This window comes from Lygodium microphyllum, chromosome 17, assembly GCF_053477565.2.
Source record: "Lygodium microphyllum isolate KBCC chromosome 17, Lygodium_microphyllum_v1.1.10, whole genome shotgun sequence".
Classification (NCBI taxonomy): Eukaryota; Viridiplantae; Streptophyta; class Polypodiopsida; order Schizaeales; family Lygodiaceae; genus Lygodium; species Lygodium microphyllum.
The window spans coordinates 70,683,735-70,704,298 of NC_141151.1; the positions used below are offsets into that span (position 1 = coordinate 70,683,735).

Sequence of the window (20,564 nt, forward strand, 5' to 3'; positions counted from 1 at the left end):
CTCTCTCTCTCTCTCTCTCTCTCTCTGTGCACCCCCCCTTTCTTTCCAAGTGGGCTTGAAATCTCATTGCTCATGACTACATTTAGCACTCATCTTTAAAACTTGGAAAGACACACCCTCATTTGTCAATGTTGCAAAAATGGAACTATATTCATGTTGGCTCAATTATTATTTTGAGCAACATGAGCAGGTTATTTGGTATTTGATTGGACACGGTAAAAGGATGGCAATAAGGATGCTTTGTCAACTCCTGCAACACATGATAGCTTGTGTCATTCCTCATCAATTATTTATTTTTCACAACACCTAGAATCTTAATACATCTTAAAAATGTTTCATATACTTTTTTGCAAACATCTCACTTTCCACATGAGATTGGGGCTTTACTCATGCATCTCCTTAAGATGCAAGCCCATGGTTATTCAAAGGAAGCCTCTTGCAAAGGCCATAATATTACAACTTCGCCTTAATTTTGTAAGAGTAAGGTACTTAGACCCCCATTATTTGGGTTGAAGTGATTGCATGCCAGCCAAGCCTTTCCTCCAAAACTCAACATAAACTCCTTATTAACTTCAAGGTTTAAATACTTTCCCTTTGTTATGCTTTCGAATCCACATTGACCAAGCCAATATGGATTTTTTTGGTCGAGAAGAACTAACTTTAATTTTTCCGTGTTGGTAATTAAATCAAATAGTTGCAACACCTATAGTCCTAGTACATTTTGTAAATATTTACATGATTATTTTGAAACATTTTGATTTGAGGCTAGGCACCTCCAAGAATATACAAACATTTGATTGCACTACGTTTCATTTGAATTAGCATTCTCTTTGTTTGCATCATTAAATGTCTAGTTGATAGCATCCTTTTAGTGCTTAGGCTTCTCCTTTTTAAAAGTGTCATTAGAATTAGTTGCTTACTTCTTGTTTGTTTCATTAGACATGGCTTCTAGCATATACTTGTAATTGTGATGATGAGCATACATTTTTTTGGCATAGTTTCAACTTGCTTTGATAGAATATCCTCAATACTAATACTCACTTTTAAAAAGTGTGGTACTTGTGAGTAAGATGTTGATCCATGAATTGTTTTTTGGATTTAATTGTCTTTTTTAATATTATCATCGAATTCACTCCTCACTTACATGCAAATGCATATGTTGGCAAGACTTTAATTGATATTGCAAGCACTTGCAAATTTGCTTTTAGAAACCAATGGGTTGTGCAAATGTAAAGCCAAAGGAGATTTATGGCCGACTTTCTTTTGCATTTTCTCTATTTTCTGCTCCTTTTATGGTTATAAGTGTTTCAAGGGTGTAAGAGCTTTTACATCTTATCAACTAGCTTATCAAGTTGCTTGATGGATTTTAAGAAAGTCATTCCTTCGTGTGGGAGTGTTTATAGGGTTTGACAATATCAATGTGTTTATCCATTTCACTTTAAGGATATCAAGGCTTTTTGTGTCCTAAAGTCAGTTTGAGTGTGTCAGATTAAAATTTTGTACAAAGGTCCACTACTTAAATGGAATGGTTATACAAATATGCGCATCCTTGGTCGCATAACTTCCTTGCTATCACGCATACAAACAAGCTAAGAAGTTGCATCAATTAAAAAGGACTAACAGTACAAATCATGCACAAAAAGATAACAAAATAACAAATATCAAATCTTCATAGGTGTTCATGTCGGCAGATACATGTGGATATATCTATCAACATGTACATCAAATATTGATGGCTTTGCATGCATGTAAATTTAGATATATTTGATAGCATATATGCCAAATCTTGAGAGGTTTTCATCCATCTTTATGTGAATATACTTTGCTAATAGAATGCATATATGGAAGGTGTAGATAAGTGTGTGTATGTGTGCCAACAATGTCTTACTAAACGTTGTTGATTGTTGTAGTCAAATGATTGGCACTATGAGAAATTTTGGAGCAAACACTGAATTACCCAATACCTCTTTCCTATGCACAACCATGTTATCTCCACTCTCACAATTATCTCGTGGAAGTGCTACATAGAATTTTCACACTTATGTTCATATCAACACCAATCAAAATTTTGCAGATGGGAGAACTTTATAAGGAAGAAGATGTTATCTAGTATTATTGGTATTAGCTTTTCCAATGTATTCCTTTCGGATGATACATATCATATATCACTCCATGATCGACACATGCCTTATTTCACATTGAATTGATTCCCCTCCATCTCTGTCTCTGTTTATGTGTCCCTCCCTCCCTCCCTCCCTTTGTGGCATCATTGGCTACTATAATAAGTGAGGTAAAGATAGAGGGCCACTATGAATGGTTTGTGGTATTGACCTTGCACGTTCACCTAAGTAAAGCTTTTGAATTGTTGAATCAAATAAGCACCATTCGAATTACTCTTACTCATGCACAAATTGGGCAGGTATAGCTAAGCACCCTTCTTTATCTCTAGTATTAATTAAGTATAATGTTGTTTAGACATAAAATTACATGTTTTGCATATCCATGGAGCATAACAACTAGGGCAAACTAATACGAAAATATAAAACTATTGCAATCTTGTCCATCTACAATGATACAATGATACATATCTTAGGCCCTGTTTAATACTGTGGTTTGTATTGCTTTAAAATACATTTGAACTAGTATTTCATCAAGTGTTTGATGTATCTATCGAACTAACCCATCATGGTTAATGAATAGACCCTACGATTGCAATAGATATGTAAGCACAATGTCTCGAGGCCAAGGGCTAAAGAGCGAAACTCTAGAGGAAAAAGTTTCAATAAGGTTTAAGTATGCACTTATGTATCTTAGAAGCCTAGGATATGCAAAGCCAAAGCTTAACAAAGCGATGTTGTGTGGAAAGACGCTTAGGGTTAGGTGATTAATTTTACTTGGTGGCAAGTGTTTCTGTTCTCGATCCGCACTTCGCCTTCCCATTGCGCGGCTTTTTTGTTGCCCCTCGCGATAACTCTCTCTCTCTCAGAGGACAGGATCTGAGAATTAGGGTTGCCATCGGACTGTGTGAGAGGGCGCCATAGCCTGCCTCGTACGGAGCTCCACTTTTCACACCTCCGTCAGAAGAGCCTGCCTCTCCGGAACGCGTCCCCGACACCGTCCACAGGCGTCCGCTTTTCATCGCCATGTCATCAGCCTGAGCTATCTCCCTGCTCGGTTTTTTTTTCCTCCCCGCAGGAGAATCGCCGCATCATCTTCCTCGTCTCTGCTAATGATTTATACCGCCATCGACACCTTTTACTTGACACCTGAGCAGCTGCAGAATTCGCCTTCCCGTAAGGATGGAGTCGACGAGGAAACAGAAACTCTCCTTCGGCTATATGGATGCGAGCTTATTCAAGAGAGCGGGATTCTTCTCAAATTGTACGTCTTTGCATCTAGTGTTTTCTATGTATTTGGAATTTTTAGCCGCTTCTGCTTTTTGCCGCTGTCGCTCTTTTATGCAAGTTTGAGGCATGCAATATCATCGGCACATGCTCCACTATCTCAACAGTTCCTACTGCCTAGTGAATCAGCTGCAGCTCGATTGAATGCATTCTTTCTTCGTTGTACTGTCGAACAAATCATGCGTTGCACATCTACCTGAAATTAATTACACATGACTGTTGAGTGTGCCTGTCTTATGTAAACTAGGCTTGCATGCTAGATAAGTGCGCCATTACATGATGCTGCCATATGTGCTATGCTCGTTATCTGTAGAGCATTTTGCTAGAAGCCTAGTTTTGTTGTTTTTTTACCGGAGCCTTACTTGTGACGTTATTGCAGACCACAAGCAGTCATGGCTACAGGCCAGGTGCTGTTCCACCGTTTCTATTGCAAGAAATCATTCGTTAGATTCAATGTCAAGGTGCGTGCCGAGTTATCTAGTGTACGTGTTTTTCTTTTCTTGCTTGAGTGGTCTTGTGGATTATATTGCTCATGATCTGCCTTGTTGATTTAGAGAGTAGCTGCAAGCTGCCTGTGGACGGCTGCAAAGCTGGAAGAAAGTCCAAGGAAAATTCAACATGTTTTAAATGTCTATCACAGGATGGAGTGCCGAAGGGAAAATAAACCTCTTGAACTCCTTGACCCTTTTTCAAAGGTTGGTAGACGATTTATGTGAATTCAGCCACTCTACTCTCCTGAGCTTGCCTCAGATTTCATGCCATCTGTCAATGATCAGATGCTTGCTCATTTCTTGCAGAAGTATGAAGAAATGAAGATAGATCTAATTAGAACTGAAAGACACCTCTTAAAAGAAGCAGGGTTTATCTGCCATGTTGAGCATCCACACAAGTTTATCATAAATTACCTCTTACAGCTTCAAGCCTCACATGAATTGATGCAGGAAGCATGGAATCTAGCAAATGATAGGTAGTCTACTTTTGTATTTTGCTGCATCAAGATTTCAGGCTTTACTCTTTTTGTCAAGTGTCTTATGTTGGTTCACTATTTTCCAGCCTACGGACAACACTCTGTGTTCGCTTCAAAAGTGAAGTTGTTGCTTGTGGTGTTGTCTATGCTGCTGCTCGGAGGTTTAAGGTCAGCTTGCCAGAGTCTCCTCCTTGGTGGATGGTTTTTGACGCTGAAAAGGAGGATATTGAAGAAGTGTGTAGAGTCCTTGCTACTCTTTTTAAGCAGCCCAAGGCTAAGTACATAGAAGTTGGGAAGGATGCCAAATCATTTGTGCTGACAAGCAGGGCGTGGGACCCTCCTGCAAATGTCCAGGCAAGTGTTACTTTCAATCTAGAATTATACACTCCATTGGTAAATTTGGCAACAACAGTTAAGGTATTTCCTGTACTGCCCTACAGGATGCATTAGCAAGCTCTGGCACTGCCAATGGAACTAAAGGAGGTCAAATGTCTATATCCAATTCTGATGTAAGAGACTCCATTGTGAAGGCAGCGTTGGATAAACTGAAAAATTCATCTCTGCAAGAATCCAGAAGACCTCCAGAAGAGGCTAGAGCCTCCGCAGCCAATGGAGATGTCTTTGAGGAGAATTCAAAGGAGCAAGGTGATATGACAGTTGAGAGAATCAAGGATGGTTCCTCTACTGGCAGAGTGAGGGAAAAAGAAAAGGATAGGTCCAAATCCCGAGAGAAGGACCGTGAGCGTGACCGCGAGCGCGACCGTGAGAGGGATCGAGTAAGAGAGAATGAACTTGAAAGGGACCGTGAACGTGTCAAGGACAAAGAGCATCGTGCTAAAGACAGGAACAAAGATTCAGGTTTGCTGGTCTGCGTCTTTTAGCTTACACTGTCCTTGAATTTCTTCGATAGATTTGATCTGCTACCCCCTTGTGGTCCTATGATGGAAAGAGATCTTTTTGCAATTCTTGCACAGGAGAGCTCTAAATAAAACTGGAAAAGAGTGCTTACATTTCTTAGGGCCCCATCCAAGGGTTCAAAGGGAAGCTGTGTACTGACATAGTAGCTTGCAAGTGATCATCGCCCGACTTGCTAACTAAGAAATTTGTGCACTCCAGTGAGGAAGATAGAATCTCTTATCACTATCTAATCACGTAGCACAAGGAAAGAAATCAATCAAGATGGAATCAATGCCCATACATTACGCAATATCTCTGGAACATGTACATTGTGAATGAGACTCTAGGAAGATGTCCTCATCTCTAAGTGACTATTGCATAAATTTTGTTCTGAGCTTATGATTTGTCCCAGTTATTCTTGATTAGCTCGTCTGTTTGTTGTCCAGGCCTTGAATAGTTTTGAAGAGAGGATATTTCCTGTTCATCCTGATTCCTTATATAGTCTAGAAAGTAGGTGGACCTCTAGTCAATCCAATTATGGGGCTTGACAAGTCAATGTGCCTTTCTAGTCATTTATACAAGGAGTTTTGCTGTAGGTGAAGGGGCTTATACTAAACTCAAAGACATCTTGGCAGTTTTGGTTTAGGACTGAGCTTGTTATTGGATCTTTCTTGGTTATGTAATTTAAAGCTTTATTTGAATGTATGATTTGTCCCTTTTATTCAGGTCAAGTGTAGTTTTGAACAGAGGTTACTTCCTATTTATCCTGATTCCTTTAATAGTTTAGAAAGTAGGTTGACCTCTATTGAATCCAAACCTGGAGCTTTCAGAAGTCAATGTGCCTTTCCAGCCATCTACAAAAAGGGGCTTCACTAAATGTCAAGGTGCATATACTAAACATAAAGCCGGCATACCTCTTAGTTTGTACTTTTGGTTTAGGGCTTAACTAATTTTTGGATCCTTCTTGGTTATTCTGCATGTAATTTTAAATGTCTGGTTGATGAATTAGGTGGGTACTTTCACTATATGATGATTGTATAAGTTATGGTCTAAAACTTTGCTCTGAACTTATGGATTGTCCCATTTATTTTTGGTTTAGCTCAACTGTTTGTGGGTCCAAGCCTTGAATAGTTTTTAACAGAGGGTATCTCCTATTTATCCTGATTCCTTAAATAGTTTAGAAAGTAGGTTGACCTCTAAGTCTTGAATAGGTTCTAACAGAGGCTGTTTACTATTTATCTGGATTCCTTAAATAGTTTAGAAAGTAGGTTGACCTCTATCAAATCCAAGCATGGAGCTTTGAGAATTCAATAGTCATTTATGGGGGGGGGCTTGAACAGAAGGTGAGGGGGCTTGTACTAAACATGAAGCTAGTGTACTTCTTGGTTTGCAGTCTTGATTTAGGACTGAGCTTATGATTGGATCTTTCTTGGTTATTCTGCTTGCAATTTTAACATCTGGTCAACTAAATAGGGGGTAAAACTTTTTGTTGGGTGATTTTCAGGCTATTCTGAGAAGAGTAGGCATCATGGATCAAGTCGAGGTACTTTTAACCTAGTTCTGCTGTTTACTGGTTAGGTAAAATAAGGCGTTTAATTTCATAATTATAACATTTTGAAAACGTATCATGGTGTCACAGATAGAGAATATCATAGTTCACACAAAACTTCCAGGGAGAAAGAGCGTTATCGGCATCATCCATATTCTTGAAGGAGGCTTGGAGAGCTGGTCTCAAGAGTTTCACATTGAACTGTCAGCATGATTTGAGGCATAGACAACTATATTACCTCAAGGGTTACAAATGGTACTGGGATGGATGGGGAACGTTCAGTCAGAGAAGAGTTGCTTTTACAGCCATCCTGTCTCTTCCAAGGTGAATCTGGACCAAGAATGGACCTGGCAGAAGTGAAGTTACCGGCTAGAAGCGGAGTTGTGGCGCATCGTCACCAACTTCACGGTCGGTTTCTGGACCCATGTAGTTGGAGCGATAATTTGATATAATCAATCTTGATTGTACTTTAAATCATTCATGAACACTGGTCATGTTGGACCTTTTACTGTATGAAAATTGAGAAAACAATACAGCAGAGTGGTCCCCCACTTGTTGCATAGCTTTATTGCTTCTCAATGATGCGTGAGGAATATTTGTTTTTTGTTAAGAAGTCATGCCCTGTCAATGGTATACTGATTTTGAATATGCATGCATGTCCGCATCACTGTAGCAGCCCCTCATAACAACTTAGCACAGAGTGCTCACGAGGGACAACGTGGCAGTCAACCCTTAATCTCTTTGGGTGGTAAGTGCGGACTGGATCAATTTATGCTGCAAAAAGCAACAATGCAGCAGGTATTATCAACACCTGAGTTATAAGCTGTGGAAATACATCATTCTCCACATCTGAAGGCTTACAAAACAAATTCTATGATGCATTTTCTATTGAATGTTGCAAGCTTGCCTGAAGCATAATTCTTATTCATGGAAGATTTTGTCTTCACTAAGTTTTTCTATTTTGTAGGACTTAAGATCACATCAGATGGGTTTTCAGTAAGTTGGGCTACTTGTTTCAGGTGTAATGGTTGCTGATAACGTTCATTTTTTTGTAAGATGTTGGTTTGGAACAGTTAACTGTTGTGGCAGCACTTGGTATTGGTTTTAGTAAACAGGACTGGCAGGGTTTGTTTCTAGTTGGGATCAGGTCCAAGTTTTGGAGTCTTAACCATTGAAATCTGGTAAGTCCCTTGATTCAAGATATTGCTATTGTTTTCTAGAACACCTCTAACCGTAAGTCGAATTACATTGCCTCTTTCTTCACTCGACTCAATCACCTCCTTACAAGAGAGTAAGGCTTAGACGTGCTATACATGGTTTTACTTGTGTGCTTTTGGTTTGGATGCTCTGAACCCTGAATCACGCTATACTTGCAACACGAAGTTTACTCTTTGATTAAGATTTATTCTGTTTGTATCAAGCATTATGTTACTATCTAGTCTAGTGTTCTAATGCAGCTCATTGCAATCGCTGACTGCACAAAGTGTCTGCTGGCACCACACCCTGCTGTTACTGTTCAAGTTTAAAGTTTATGTGCTGTCATAATTTTACCAGACAGCACAAATGTTTCTAGCTTCAGATGTTGGTGAATGCAGCTGTGAAAGGAGCATACCATTTCAGCATTACCTATCTTTAGTCAATGCTCAGTTTCATCTATGCCGGTGGTATGTTTACAGTCCTTCATGGAAGGATTTAGTTTCTAAAGCTAGCTACTCTTTATATGTTAGGGTAGGCAGAGATTTCCTCTCTGTGAAGATTGCGCCCTCTTACTTTATGAAACTAGTTTCTCTCCTGGTTGCAGTTTTGACTGCAGTTAACTACCATGGAAACAGACTGTTCCTTGGAGCTGTTCTCTTATTGTTTGATCCACATAGAGCTGATATTTGTGACACATAATTGTTATATTTTGTATGAGGGTGACATCGCACAGAAACATAATGCAATCTTGTGTAAAGCTGAAGATATGGTGCTTTTGTGTCCCACCACTTCTTAAAGGGCCAAGGTTTTACCTTCATCCAATGTATGAATGTTCTTGTATGCCTCTCATAATTAATAAGATAATAGTTTAGCAAACCCAAACCCCAAATTGTTAATAGTGTAAACAAACAACTTGGATTATTATGACCTATTCATAATAAGTTGACCCATGTAGAGTTGATATTCATAATAAGTAATTGCCTATGTTTTGAATGGAGTGAGTTGCATGGAAACATGTGATTCATATGAAGCTTAAGCTGCATTGCTTGCAAGTTCTATTAATTTCTAGAAGGTCAAGGCTATCTTTATCCAAGTCATGGAAAACTTTTTGCAATGTGTTTCTTGTTGTCAACAACATGATAATTAAGGATACCCATGGTGGCAATCCGCTCATGGATGGACCTCGCCGCATGGTTTGTCTAGATTGATTGAACATCTATGATCCTGACTGCTAGAGCTTGAAAAAGGTGTCTTCTTGTCCACTTCTTGGTTCTCTTTTTGGTGGTGGATTGTTGGTCTTTGTGAAAAGAAACTCCTCACACTTCTATTTTACATCTCTAGCTCTGATCTCTATCAATCATGTAATCTTTAAGCTCTTCCTCTTTGAAATGTGCTTAGAGTCCAACTTGCAAATATGACACAATATAAGGCATATCATGACTTAGGAACCATAAAGGGGAAGGACATTAGATTTATCTTGGCCCATAGCATACAAAGCCATAGTTGCATCCCAAGAGTTGGTGTCTTAGACCACCAACCATATTGTCCCATTGTATAGATGTGACGGGCGGCTTAAAGTCCAAAATCAGTGATCACAATGAATGTGCATAAAGTGGCCTTGAGTTTTATTTATAAGACTTACCCTAATCTTAAAATACCTTAGTTCATTTGCACTGTTACTCATGACCAAAGGTTGTGGCCAATGTTGTGGGTGCCCATTCGGGATGTCCAAGGATGTAATACTTTTCCTTTTCAAATGGTGGTTGTCCTCAACAATAGCCTTAGGAATGAAGTGTGGAAAACATCTCTTTGACGAGTGAACCAATTGCCAAGTTGCTTCCGCTTCATATCTTTCAAAAGATTCCCATGGAATATAGAATGAATTTGGATATCTAAGTGAATCTTTCAAATGATGCATGTGTAACATAGGATGTCTAGAGGTAAATTTGATTGGTAAGAGATGCTATTGATCTTCTTGGAAACAATACTGTGAAGATAGCTCACAACAATCGTTGGTAGTTATCAAATAGAAAGAACAAATACTTGAAGTTGGATATGCCAATTATTCAGGAAATTATGATGATGGACTATCAAATAGAAAGAACAAATACTTGAAGTTGGATATGCCAATTATTTAGGAAATTATGATGATGGACACATAAAAGAATTTGGAATCTCCATGTGAGATGATTTTAGAAGGCATATGTCAAAGTGAAGGGAATGCAAAAGTGTACGACTAAACTGAAAGAGAGGAACATGAGAGAGAGAGAGAGAGAGAGAGAGAGAGAGAGAGAGAGAGAGAGAGAGAGAGAGAGAGAGAGAGAGAATAACATCTTCAAAAGGCCAAATGAGTCGATGAGACCAAAATGTTACATCTGATAAATCAATGAAATTTTCCAAGTCCCAAAATAGCGTCATCTAATGTTATGACTAACTAAATGGAAAATAAACAACCACCAATATATAGTTGATGAGTACAAAATGATGTTTAAGTCAGATACAATGTGGAACTTCTCAAGAGGCACTCTCACCTCGAAATATCTCTTGTGAGTCTAATGTAGAGAAGTTGAAGCGGCGGGGTATGGTCCCTTGATGACAATGTAGTCTCCTCTGTGGCTAGGTGTGGACGATGAGCTCTACATCTCTCTATGGTTGTGTCTAGGGTGATCCTTGGCGGAGGGGTTGCTAGTCAGTCCGATGTGAGAGAGAGAGAGAGAGAGAGAGAGAGAGAGAGAGAGAGAGAGAGAGAGAGAGAGAGAGAGAGAGAGAGAGAGAGGAGCATAATCTTTGACCACTCATCAATGGCTAGCTTTGATGCACTTTTTTAGATATTTGGTAACTCCAAAGGAAACAAATTCAAGAGATAAGCAATCATGAAAATGAGTAAAAAGTATACAACTTTTTTTAGTCATTGTGTGATGAGCATTGTTAGTCACAATCACACCCCAAGGGTTGGCATCCCATACCTTTAAGGTTCAACCCAATTGTCCTATTGCATGAATGCGATGCCTCTTGGGTCTAAAGTCGAAGAGTAGTGATCACACATTGAATATGCATAGATGGGCCATGAGTCCTAATTATGGGACACCTTGAGGTTCCCTTAGCGCATTCACACTAAATCACTAGACACCCAAGGTTGTGACCAATGTTGCTGTCGCCCATCCAGGATGATAAAGGGTGTAACACACTTCCTCTTTAGCTACCTCTACCTCTCCTACCACCTCTTGCTCTACCTTTCATACCACCTTCTTTTTTTTACTTCTCTCTTATCATCTCCTGATCCTCTACCTCTTCTTTTTCTTCCCTTTATCTATCGCACTCTCCACTTGTGTCTCTATGTCTTTCTCTACTTCCTCTTTGTTCTCATCCCTACCTCTAGCTCTATTACTTCTTTTCTTTTCCTCTTCCTTTTCCTAAAATTCCAAACCAATAAGTCGTATATTAAACAATGATCATGTGAAACATTGGATTCTATTTGACAATTGCTTTTGTACATTTAGTACCGTATGAAGTTCGCAGATTGGACGTTTGGTGCAAATTGTCCTTGGCTACCTTAATTAGATCCAAACTCAAATTGTTATGAGTGGAAGCAAAAAGATTGGATTATCATTTACCTATACATCTAGATGATTGGTTTGACTTTACTCGCAAGTGCCAAGAAGCAAACAAGTATTTGTAGTCCACTAATTCGATATCTAGTGCTAAATGATATTTGAGCTACTTTTTGGAATGTCAAAATGTGTATATATACCTAAGAGTCAAATGATGATCTTGTGATCCTTTAGGTCTCACACACTTTGGGTGGATATTTATTTGTAATTTGTAACAATGAATGCAATATCTATCTCCTTGGTCCAACCTATTTAGATGAGCTCAAGTATTGTGCCATGGATGAGCATAGCGTTTGTTGGATTTATAGTGTGAGTGCCTTTGCTTTGCAACGAATATGTAGTGTTGCATCACAACTTTGTGCTTTGAGACTCCTTCTAGGTGGCCATTGGCTCTCATATGTGTTGGATCTCTATTTGTCTCTCTTTCTTACCTACCCATGCTTGTTCCTATCCTCTTTCAATCTTGTATTCTTGATATCTATAGCTCTTTCTTCCATGAGCTTCCCCCTTCTCTCTCTCTCTTATGAATTGAGTTAGAAAAGATTTGTGCTTTGCATGAATATGTATTTGAAAGCATACTCATCCACTAGACTAAAGGTGAGTTGATGTTGCACTTTTGCCTTGTTTCTCACGTGCAAACAGCTACCTAGAAAGCTAAGCATCTTTATATGCACATTATGTAAGCATGTTTACATGTATCTAGTGTATGCAACCTTATGTTCCTTATGCAATTGTATTGACATTTCATTGACTCGGTGCCATAGAAGTGGGAGATGCCCCAAAATGCTAGTTGGAGGTGCCCGAAACTTTGAAACAGCTTGAGAAACCTTGAAACATGTTTCCCAAGGGTAAAAGTTTCCTTTTGTTTGGAATGGTACCACACGTCATCTCCTTGAATCCAAGATGTTTCCCCTAACATTTTCCTCGTCAATAGGGATTTGGAATGCCAAGTGGCATTTTTATGGAAGTAAACATGGGTTTAGGCCATGATAGGCCTATATCTTTCTATTCCTTCAAGATACATATACTCTATTACTTTTTCCCCTTAGAAATGTTCTGTTCCATTCTCTTTTTACACATTTAGGATTCACCCCTCTTACCTGTTCCCTCTTCTAAAACATTGCCATTTTTGTTTCTGTTTCCATTTCTGTTTTCAGAGTCTCCCTCGATGACATTTGGCACCCTTGGGCCTCGGCAAATGGTTTGACGGTTTATACATGAGCATACACCTCCCCTTTCCCCTATGTGGTTAAAAAAATATAAAGGTTTACATGGAATTCATTTAAAAGCATTGTTAAGTAGATTTTGCGGGGCTCAAAGCATTTTACTGTTTTGCTTGTAGCATTGGCTTGTTGCCCCTTGATCTCACGATGATTCCCCCTTTACAACTCAGTATTATCTCTCTCTACCATACAAGGGGTAAAATTTAAGTATATATGTGTAGGTGGTGCACTGTGCAATTCTGCCTCATTCAAGTTGTCTAAGTCCTGCCCAATCTTGTGGTGGTGTTTTTTTTCTACCTAGCTTTACTGGTCAAGGTCATGTTCAGGGACCCCTTGTCACATTTTGTTGGTTCAGTTGACTTGGGTTAAGACATGCATTGTCAAAGTTGATATGTATTTTGTCTAGCTGAAACAGTTTGTATTTCAGGTGCATTCATGATTTTCTGGTTAGAGAGTTGCCAGAAGTTGCATAGAACATGCTATATGAGAAGCTTGTTAGGCCTTTGATATAACTAGTCATTTATCAAGTACCCAACACATTAGAAAAGTAAGGGTTAACCATTCTTGTTCTTCTACCAAGAGTTCTTATGGATGTTATGCATATAATCCAAGATTTGAGATGCATAATGTAGGAGAAAGCAGGTTTTTGTAAATTTTACAATTAATTGTCAATGGTCCCAATTATTTTGTGGAATGGTTGAACAAAGCTAAAGGTGTCAGTAAAGCACAATATGGATATGAATGGTGAGTCACTCCTCAGTTTGGCGAGATTTGTGGCAAAGGGCTAAAGCCTTTTTTAACTAGCCACTCACCAGCTTGTGCTGACTCCTGAGACCAATCCTTATCTTGTACTAAGCTAGAATGACGTGTAGGACTCCAAATATCTGATTTGCCTTGATACCAAAGCTCAATTGCAGCAACAGCAGCTGCTCATTATTTGTGGAGACTACAGTGGTTGTACCTCTGTCAAAGTTTTAGAAAGAAATTCAAGAACATTTACTGCGGCCAATTCTTGTGTTGTGCTATGCTAGCATATTGATGTCTTGGCACTTCAAATATTGCATTTGTCCTAATGACAAATCTTAATCATAGTAGCAGCCATTACTCATTTATGGATAGTACAGTGGTTGTTGCTGCATACCTGTACTGAAGTCTTGCTACATTACAAATAAATTCAAGGACATTTGGTGATTTTTGGTGGGTTATTGGAGTTGTAGCTCCCAAGTTAATCTACTAACTGTTTGTAAGCCTATTGTGCTCCAAAGTGTTGGTGATGTTTAAGTCTGCCTATAAATCAAGAGCTACCTTGTTGACAATGGTTGAAAAGGGGAATGTATTGTTGAAAGAGAATGAGGCAAGGGATAACATTTAGGCCACTGGGTGTACTTCAAAGTGTGAGTGAATTACATAGATGACGGGCTTTTTCGAGTTTGTTGAGACTTACGGTGGTCAGTTTGGTGGAGGTGGTTTTGATGGTGTTATTTGTCTAGCTTTATGAAATTGCCACTCATCATGTTGAATCCTTGTCCTCTAGCCCCCCCAGCTAAACGATCTTGGTTGCTCTTGCAACCAGAGCTTGATTGCTATAGCAGCAGCTGGGATTGTTCACAAGGGAAAAGGAGAAGACCTAGTACAGCACATTCTTGTTAAGTGTTTTGATATGTTGTAAACATATCTAAGGGTGCATGGTGCAGTGAAGCTGCAAAGTTCTGGGCTTCAAGCTGCTAATTGTTTGGAGTGCATGAAATTTGTTGAAGCTTGTCTCAAGTTGCTGATCACCTACTGACAAGTACAAGCATTACATAACAGAGGAGGGGGAATAAGATATATTATGTACTTTAGAATGCAAATGTCAAGAGCCAGCTTCTGAAAAGAGAGCTTTTGTCAATTGGTGAAGGGGACAATATGATAGTTGAAGGAAAATGAATATGTGGATGAAGACCTAAGTGTGAGCTATATTGAGGACATCTTAACTTTGGAAGGGTGTAAGAACCAAAATATCTATTCCCTAGTCATGTGAGAAATTTCTAAGCGAGGATTTGTGGTGCTTTTGGGCTCTGCCTCTTAAGAAATTTTTTGTATACTCTTTTGATTACTAATCATGGCTATATTAGTTGTAACTATTTATGCAAAAGAGCTGTTGGACGTCAGACTGCCATTGATTCATGATCTATATGGCCAAGCAGTCAGCATGGCTATGGAAGTTGTAACTATTTATGTAAAAGAGCTGTTGGACGTCAGACTGCCATTGATTCATGATCTATATGGCCAAGCAGTCAGCATGGCTATAGAAGTTTTGACAATTTTTGACATCCTCTAAGCAAGAACTATTCAAATATTAACAGAGAGGCAGTAGGATGAGCGTTGGAAATGACTTTCCATGTTTTTCATAGATGATGAGTGACTGAGTTTTGGTGTAGAAATTGCCTTTTGCTGATTGTGGCAAGGAAAGTTCTAGGTAAAGTGAATTCTACAGCAGGTCCTTACTCCCTCATTATCTCTAGTTATTCATCAAAGCTAGAGCTTATGCCTAGTTTCTTTGTTTGGGGAAAAGTAGACTGATTTCTTGGATAGGTCCATGGTGAGATCGGTAGAGTTGTTGGATAGAGAAGAATTCCTCTTCCTTATTGCCATGGTTCCAAGTGCTTTTTGGATAGAGAAGAATTCGTCTTCCTTTTTGACATTTGTACAAGCCTAATTAACAGTTGTTGGATAGAGAAGAATTTGTCTTTCTTTTGACATTTGTACAAGCCTAGTTGCCATGATTCCAACGTCCTTCAAGCCTCTTTCATTTTGTTGCCATTGAAATTCTGTTGGTCTTACTCCTCCATATTGTAAGGTGGCCTAGTCTGAGCCCACAAGTATTTCCACATCATAAGATGGCCTAGAGTCTGAGCTCACAATTATTTCCACATTTTATGATGGCCTAGACAACATTATGGCATCACACAATCAATCTCAATGGCTCTTCACTGCTCAGGTACCGACTGGTTTTGAAACTTTTTGGGCTGCTTCAAATTTGCGAATTCCTTGTTGCTCAGTTAGCTCACTTGTGCAAGTCTCAAGTATGTGGGTGCCCATACCTGCTGCTGCTGCTCTAGGCTTGCTTTTTACTGCAGTTGCATTTTGCAGATGCTGATGGAAAAGATAGGTTTTTCTGGATTTTATAGTTTTGCATGTTGGTCAAGGAATCTATAAAAACTTCTGCACAGCTGAAGCTAGATGCAAAGTTGGACACTGATTGTCTTATTTGTGTGAGCTGCCTTGGGAATGTGTTTTGGATGGAGGTTGCTATTTTCACAGCAGTGGGAAGCAGCTGCGTTTTGACTTCTTTGGTGACTCTCTCTTCTGTTCTTGGTGCTTTAGAGAGGTGGTTCAGGTGCTCAAAGGCTGGTCGAGGTGAGTGATAATGCAGCACAAGCTGGTGTATACAGTTGGCAAGTATGGTCTTGGTTGGTGGCAGGCTGATTTGGTATTGATGGATGTTACTTGAGCATATGGAAGCAGGTGTGCACTCAGGTGCATCATCAATTGTACTCAGCCATGTGTGCTTGGTTCTTGCGTGTTGGTGCTTTATATTTTATGTGGACATTCTCTTGAGGTTCTTTTCACACTGGTGGATCTTGGCAACTGAAAACAGTTCAGCATATTCATATCTTATTGAGACTCAAAGTGCCATGTTGACTTCTTGTGGTGGAGGGGTCATGATGGGAAAAATCTTTAAGCATCGCTCGTCGAATTTTCTGGCCACCATGGAGTGGGCAAGTGCCATGAGGCAGATGACGAGTTCTAGGGGTGGGATGATTTGTGACTCTTCAAGGATGGTCAAATTTTGATGGGATTGATTGGGTTTGAAAATTGTCACTCCATTTCAGGTAGAAGCAGCAATGTCCATGGCTTGTTACTGTTAAAAAGTCCTGAGATCAATTGAAAACAAATTTTCTGTAAAGCTTGAAGTTCCTACAAGCTTGAAGTTTGGTTTAGAGCTACATGGATCATGCTCAACGATTAAGCTCCTTGGATTGCTTGGTAGTCTCGGTGAGTATTTTTTATTCCGGTGTTTTAAGGAGAATGTTGAAGCAATTTAGGGTCAGTCCCCTCACTGTCCGCTGGACAAGGTCTTCACTGGGCCTGCAGGATGGGCAATCCTCTATACAAGCTGCCTTTGTTTAATGTGGTGGCTGGTCAGAGGGGCTCATTGCAATCTCAGAGTTTGGTGGATGTTGCATTGAATTTAGCCCTTTGTTGGGATGGAACATTATTTTACTGGTCAATCCTATACCTTTGGCGATGGTTAGGAAATAACTACAAATTGCCAGACTTTCAAATAGACCTGGTTCTGATTATTGCCAAATTTCTGTCAATCAGGGGGTTGAATGTTTACTTTCTTTTCCTTGGTGTTTCTCCTTTTTGCAATCAAAATTTTACTGTGCCTAGTTTTTGGGGTGAACAGAACATTTGGATATAAAGGCTTTGTGAACAGAAACCAGCTCAGCTGGTGTCTCGGCCAGTGGCAAGTCTATTTCCCTCGTGGTATTGTTGGTATGGTAAGGCCTGTTACACAGGTGAGTTGGTTGCTGGTGTCATCCTAGTCATCGAAATCAATGGGTCCATAGTTGCAATAGTAACACATGCAAGTTTATTGACTTGCGTGTGCTGGCTCTCTGAACCTAGAAGGCACCTCTTTGATATGCATAGCGATGTTAGCAGTTAAATGTGCTTTGCCTTCTCAAACTAAGTCCATTGCTTGCAGCTTTTTCTCTTTGATAGGGTTCCAGACAGGAATTAGCTATGGAGAATATCCTGAAAGGGATCAAAGGGCTTGCAATGTAGCCTCACCTACCCAGATTTTTGTTCTTGAGAAATGTTGGTTCCTCCTGGCTCATGTTCTAGACAAGTGTTTGTTGTGGCAACTTACGGCTCAGATATATGTTGGGTTGGATTTTAGGATCTTTCAGAGATGGCTCTCAGCATTTGGTCCCTGATGTGCTCTTGCTCAGCCTTGTCTTGTTCTTTAGTGTCTATTGCAAGTTAAGGGGATGTAAGCATGCCAGGTCCTTGGTTTAGCCAAATTAAATAAAATGTGTGCTGCCTCCAAATAATGCTTTAACCTTTTCAGGGTTAGCTAAAGTTTTGCTGAAGCAGTTTCTGAAGTGCATTCAGTCCCTTGGTAGTGCAGTGTGGTCCTGGTAACTGATTTTGCTGTGGTCAAGGCATTATTAGTGCATGCATTTTGGATAACATCATCTCTGTGCATCACATCTTTGTTAAGCATCCTAATGGCTTCTGCAGGTAGTAGTTTGTGTCTAGTCAGTGATGAGGGGGACTGCTGTCTGAGTAGAGAATCTGGATAGGGATTGGGTATTTGCTCTCCTTGCTGTGTAATGTAGTGGGGTTTAGTCTAAAATATTAAGACTACTTGAATTGTATTACCTGGCCTTTAAAAGTATGTCATGGGTCTAACAGGAGAGTAGGCTTTAGTTTTATATTATGGCTGGTTGAATTATACCACCTGCCCTTCAAATATTAAGTCATGCGTTCTAACTGGAGGATTTCTTTGTCTTTGGGCTGCAAAAATAAACAGCCATTGTTGAATGTTGGAACTGTTTGATGGATCATTTTCCAATTATCAAACTAGACAAACTCGCTAGCTATTCCATGTCAAGGGCTAGTATGCTTTAGTAGACGAGCTTATATTTGTGCAGCTAGCGTATGACTATGATATGGTAGCCTTTCAAATAGGGTTTTGGTTCTTGTTAATCACAAGGGATTATTTCTGCAATGGCTGTGCTTTATGCTTTATTTGTGCAGTTTTATTCTGTTGGTCTCTTGGGTTTATTGTTTGTTTGGTTTTATTGAAGCTACTTGTGACACTCATTCCAAACTGATGAGTGTCAGTGCAAATAATTGAGTTTGGTTTGTAAGGCTCCATTAAAAAAGAAAAGGTCAGTGGGTTGTGTATTTGTATAGATGGTGCTCAAGCTATTGGTGTCTAAGGCTTGAACAAGGAAAGGTATGCGAAAATGTAGTTATGTCCAGCTCTTCATGCTTGTTCAGTATTCTCATGGCCCAAGTGCAGAAAGATATATATTTATGAGTATGATGGTTGGAGTAAGGAGAAAGCTACGTGTGTTGTGAGTATGACCTTTAGATGAATGAAGGTTGGTGCAAAGAGAGCTCAAGGCACTGTTTAGAAGGCTGCTACAGATACTTGTACTTTGGGGATTTTGGCTTGGATTTTACGAAGAAATACCAAACGTGGTGAGCTGGTTCCTTTTATGTAATGCAAATATTCAAGTTCAATGAGCACATTGACGAATTTCTTCCTTATTCTATAGGCTTAGTGATTGATTATACAATCTTCTAAGTCTGGACTTGTGGCAGATTATTCATACTAACAGGAAGAAATTCTTCCAGTATCTTGAAGTTTAAAACAGTTTTGTTCATTCTTTGAATTTGAATGTCTTTCCAAGGTCTCGTCAAGTGAAGCTGGACACTATATTATCTTTGAGCTCAAGGTTTATTTGTCTCCAGATTTAATATTTTGTTGTTCAATTTGGAAGTCTATTAATATAATTTGGCCCAGAAAACTAAGAAGGCTAGTGATTTAGAATTGTAATAATGCCTGCTGTTTGTGAAATCTTCTTGAATCCAAAACCATCCAAGATATGTAGTATGTTTGAGAATTGTAAATGTGAAGAAACTTAAATGATATATAATTAGGAATTAGGCTCTTGCTTTGTAGTAGGGTATCAACGGGCACTCTATTAGGGCCATCAAGCATGTAGTATGTTTGAGAATTGTAAATGTGAAGAAACTTAAATGATAAATAATTAGGAATTAGGCTTTTGCTTTGTAGTAGGGTATCAACGGGCACCCTATTAGTGCCATCAAGCATGTAAGGCAACATGGTCACCCTACTGTAACATGTAAGTCAAGTCTTGGATTTATACAAATACAGTATATGCTATTATTGCCAAGGTAGCCAAATTAGTATAACTATATTAGTGGCGCTTGTTGATACATTAAGATTTTGGTAGTATTTGAAAGAATCATCTCAAAGCCACATGTGAGTTCTTAGTATGGTTACACAATTGGTTGGCACATAAATGCCAAATCAAGCTTTTATGTCTTGATTGTAAGCTTGCAGGCCATTTTGACTTCTGTATGCTTGGCTTCAAGAAAGTCTCTTAAGTCGGAAGAGCAAGCATCCTAGAATTAATTGGAGCCATTCCTCACTTGGACTCTGCGTAGGTTTGCTTGAAATTTTAATATAATCGGTTTAGTGAAATTTTCACTGAAAAGATGACTTGCATGTGTACATATGCTACTAAGCCGATTGGTGTATTATTTGAATTTTCTTTATCAAGAAACTCTTTTAAATTTACACTTAAATCTATCCCGATCAAGGGGACATGCCATCAAAAGGGATAAGCACACCTTGGATTTTGAGGTATCTTTGCAATGCTTGATTGTGTATAGAAGCATTACAATCCATCTCCTCTTGGTATAGCTTGGATTTTGCCCATTAGCCGTCTCCAATGAATTAGAAGTGTCTCAAAAGTCAGACTTGCTTGGATTTGTGAGAAAATATATGATAAATGTGAGTCGAGAAGTTGAATGCAGAATGTGTTTTATGGCATGATAAGACAAGCATACAATACATTATATAATGGATTTTAAAACTAATAATAAGACCATTAAAGCATACTTTGA

At 39.1% G+C, this 20,564-nt stretch overlaps 1 protein-coding gene across 12 annotated transcripts; it reads left to right on the forward strand.

The window, feature by feature from the left end:
• Nucleotides 1-2,874: 2,874 nt before the first annotated feature.
• On the forward strand, nt 2,875-19,267 carry RCY1 (arginine-rich cyclin 1). Of its 12 annotated transcripts, XM_087697601.1 has the most exons (11): nt 2,875-3,381; nt 3,784-3,865; nt 3,959-4,099; nt 4,181-4,371; nt 4,458-4,725; nt 4,812-5,237; nt 6,773-6,811; nt 6,908-7,225; nt 7,494-7,998; nt 8,413-8,481; nt 8,619-19,267. In XM_087697601.1, exons 1-8 carry the CDS (start codon nt 3,230-3,232, stop codon nt 7,028-7,030), a joined length of 1,422 nt encoding a protein of 473 aa, XP_087553727.1. In that variant the 5' UTR covers nt 2,875-3,229; the 3' UTR covers nt 7,031-7,225; nt 7,494-7,998; nt 8,413-8,481; nt 8,619-19,267. The 12 variants fall into 12 exon arrangements, with proteins under 12 accessions (XP_087553727.1, XP_087553728.1, XP_087553721.1 ...); XM_087697602.1 differs by having other exon boundaries at nt 7,491-7,565; nt 7,785-19,267; XM_087697595.1 differs by having other exon boundaries at nt 7,494-8,481.
• Nucleotides 19,268-20,564: the final 1,297 nt, after the last annotated feature.

Excerpts from the sequence above, each read along its gene's own strand:
- RCY1 (XM_087697596.1), top strand. The coding sequence starts at position 3,230 with ATGATTTATACCGCCATCGACACCTTTTACTTGACACCTGAGCAGCTG. Across the intron at positions 3,866-3,958 it reads TCGTTAGATTCAATGTCAAG|AGAGTAGCTGCAAGCTGCCT; the intron begins GTGCGTGCCGAG and ends TTGTTGATTTAG. Across the intron at positions 4,372-4,457 it reads TGGAATCTAGCAAATGATAG|CCTACGGACAACACTCTGTG; the intron begins GTAGTCTACTTT and ends ACTATTTTCCAG.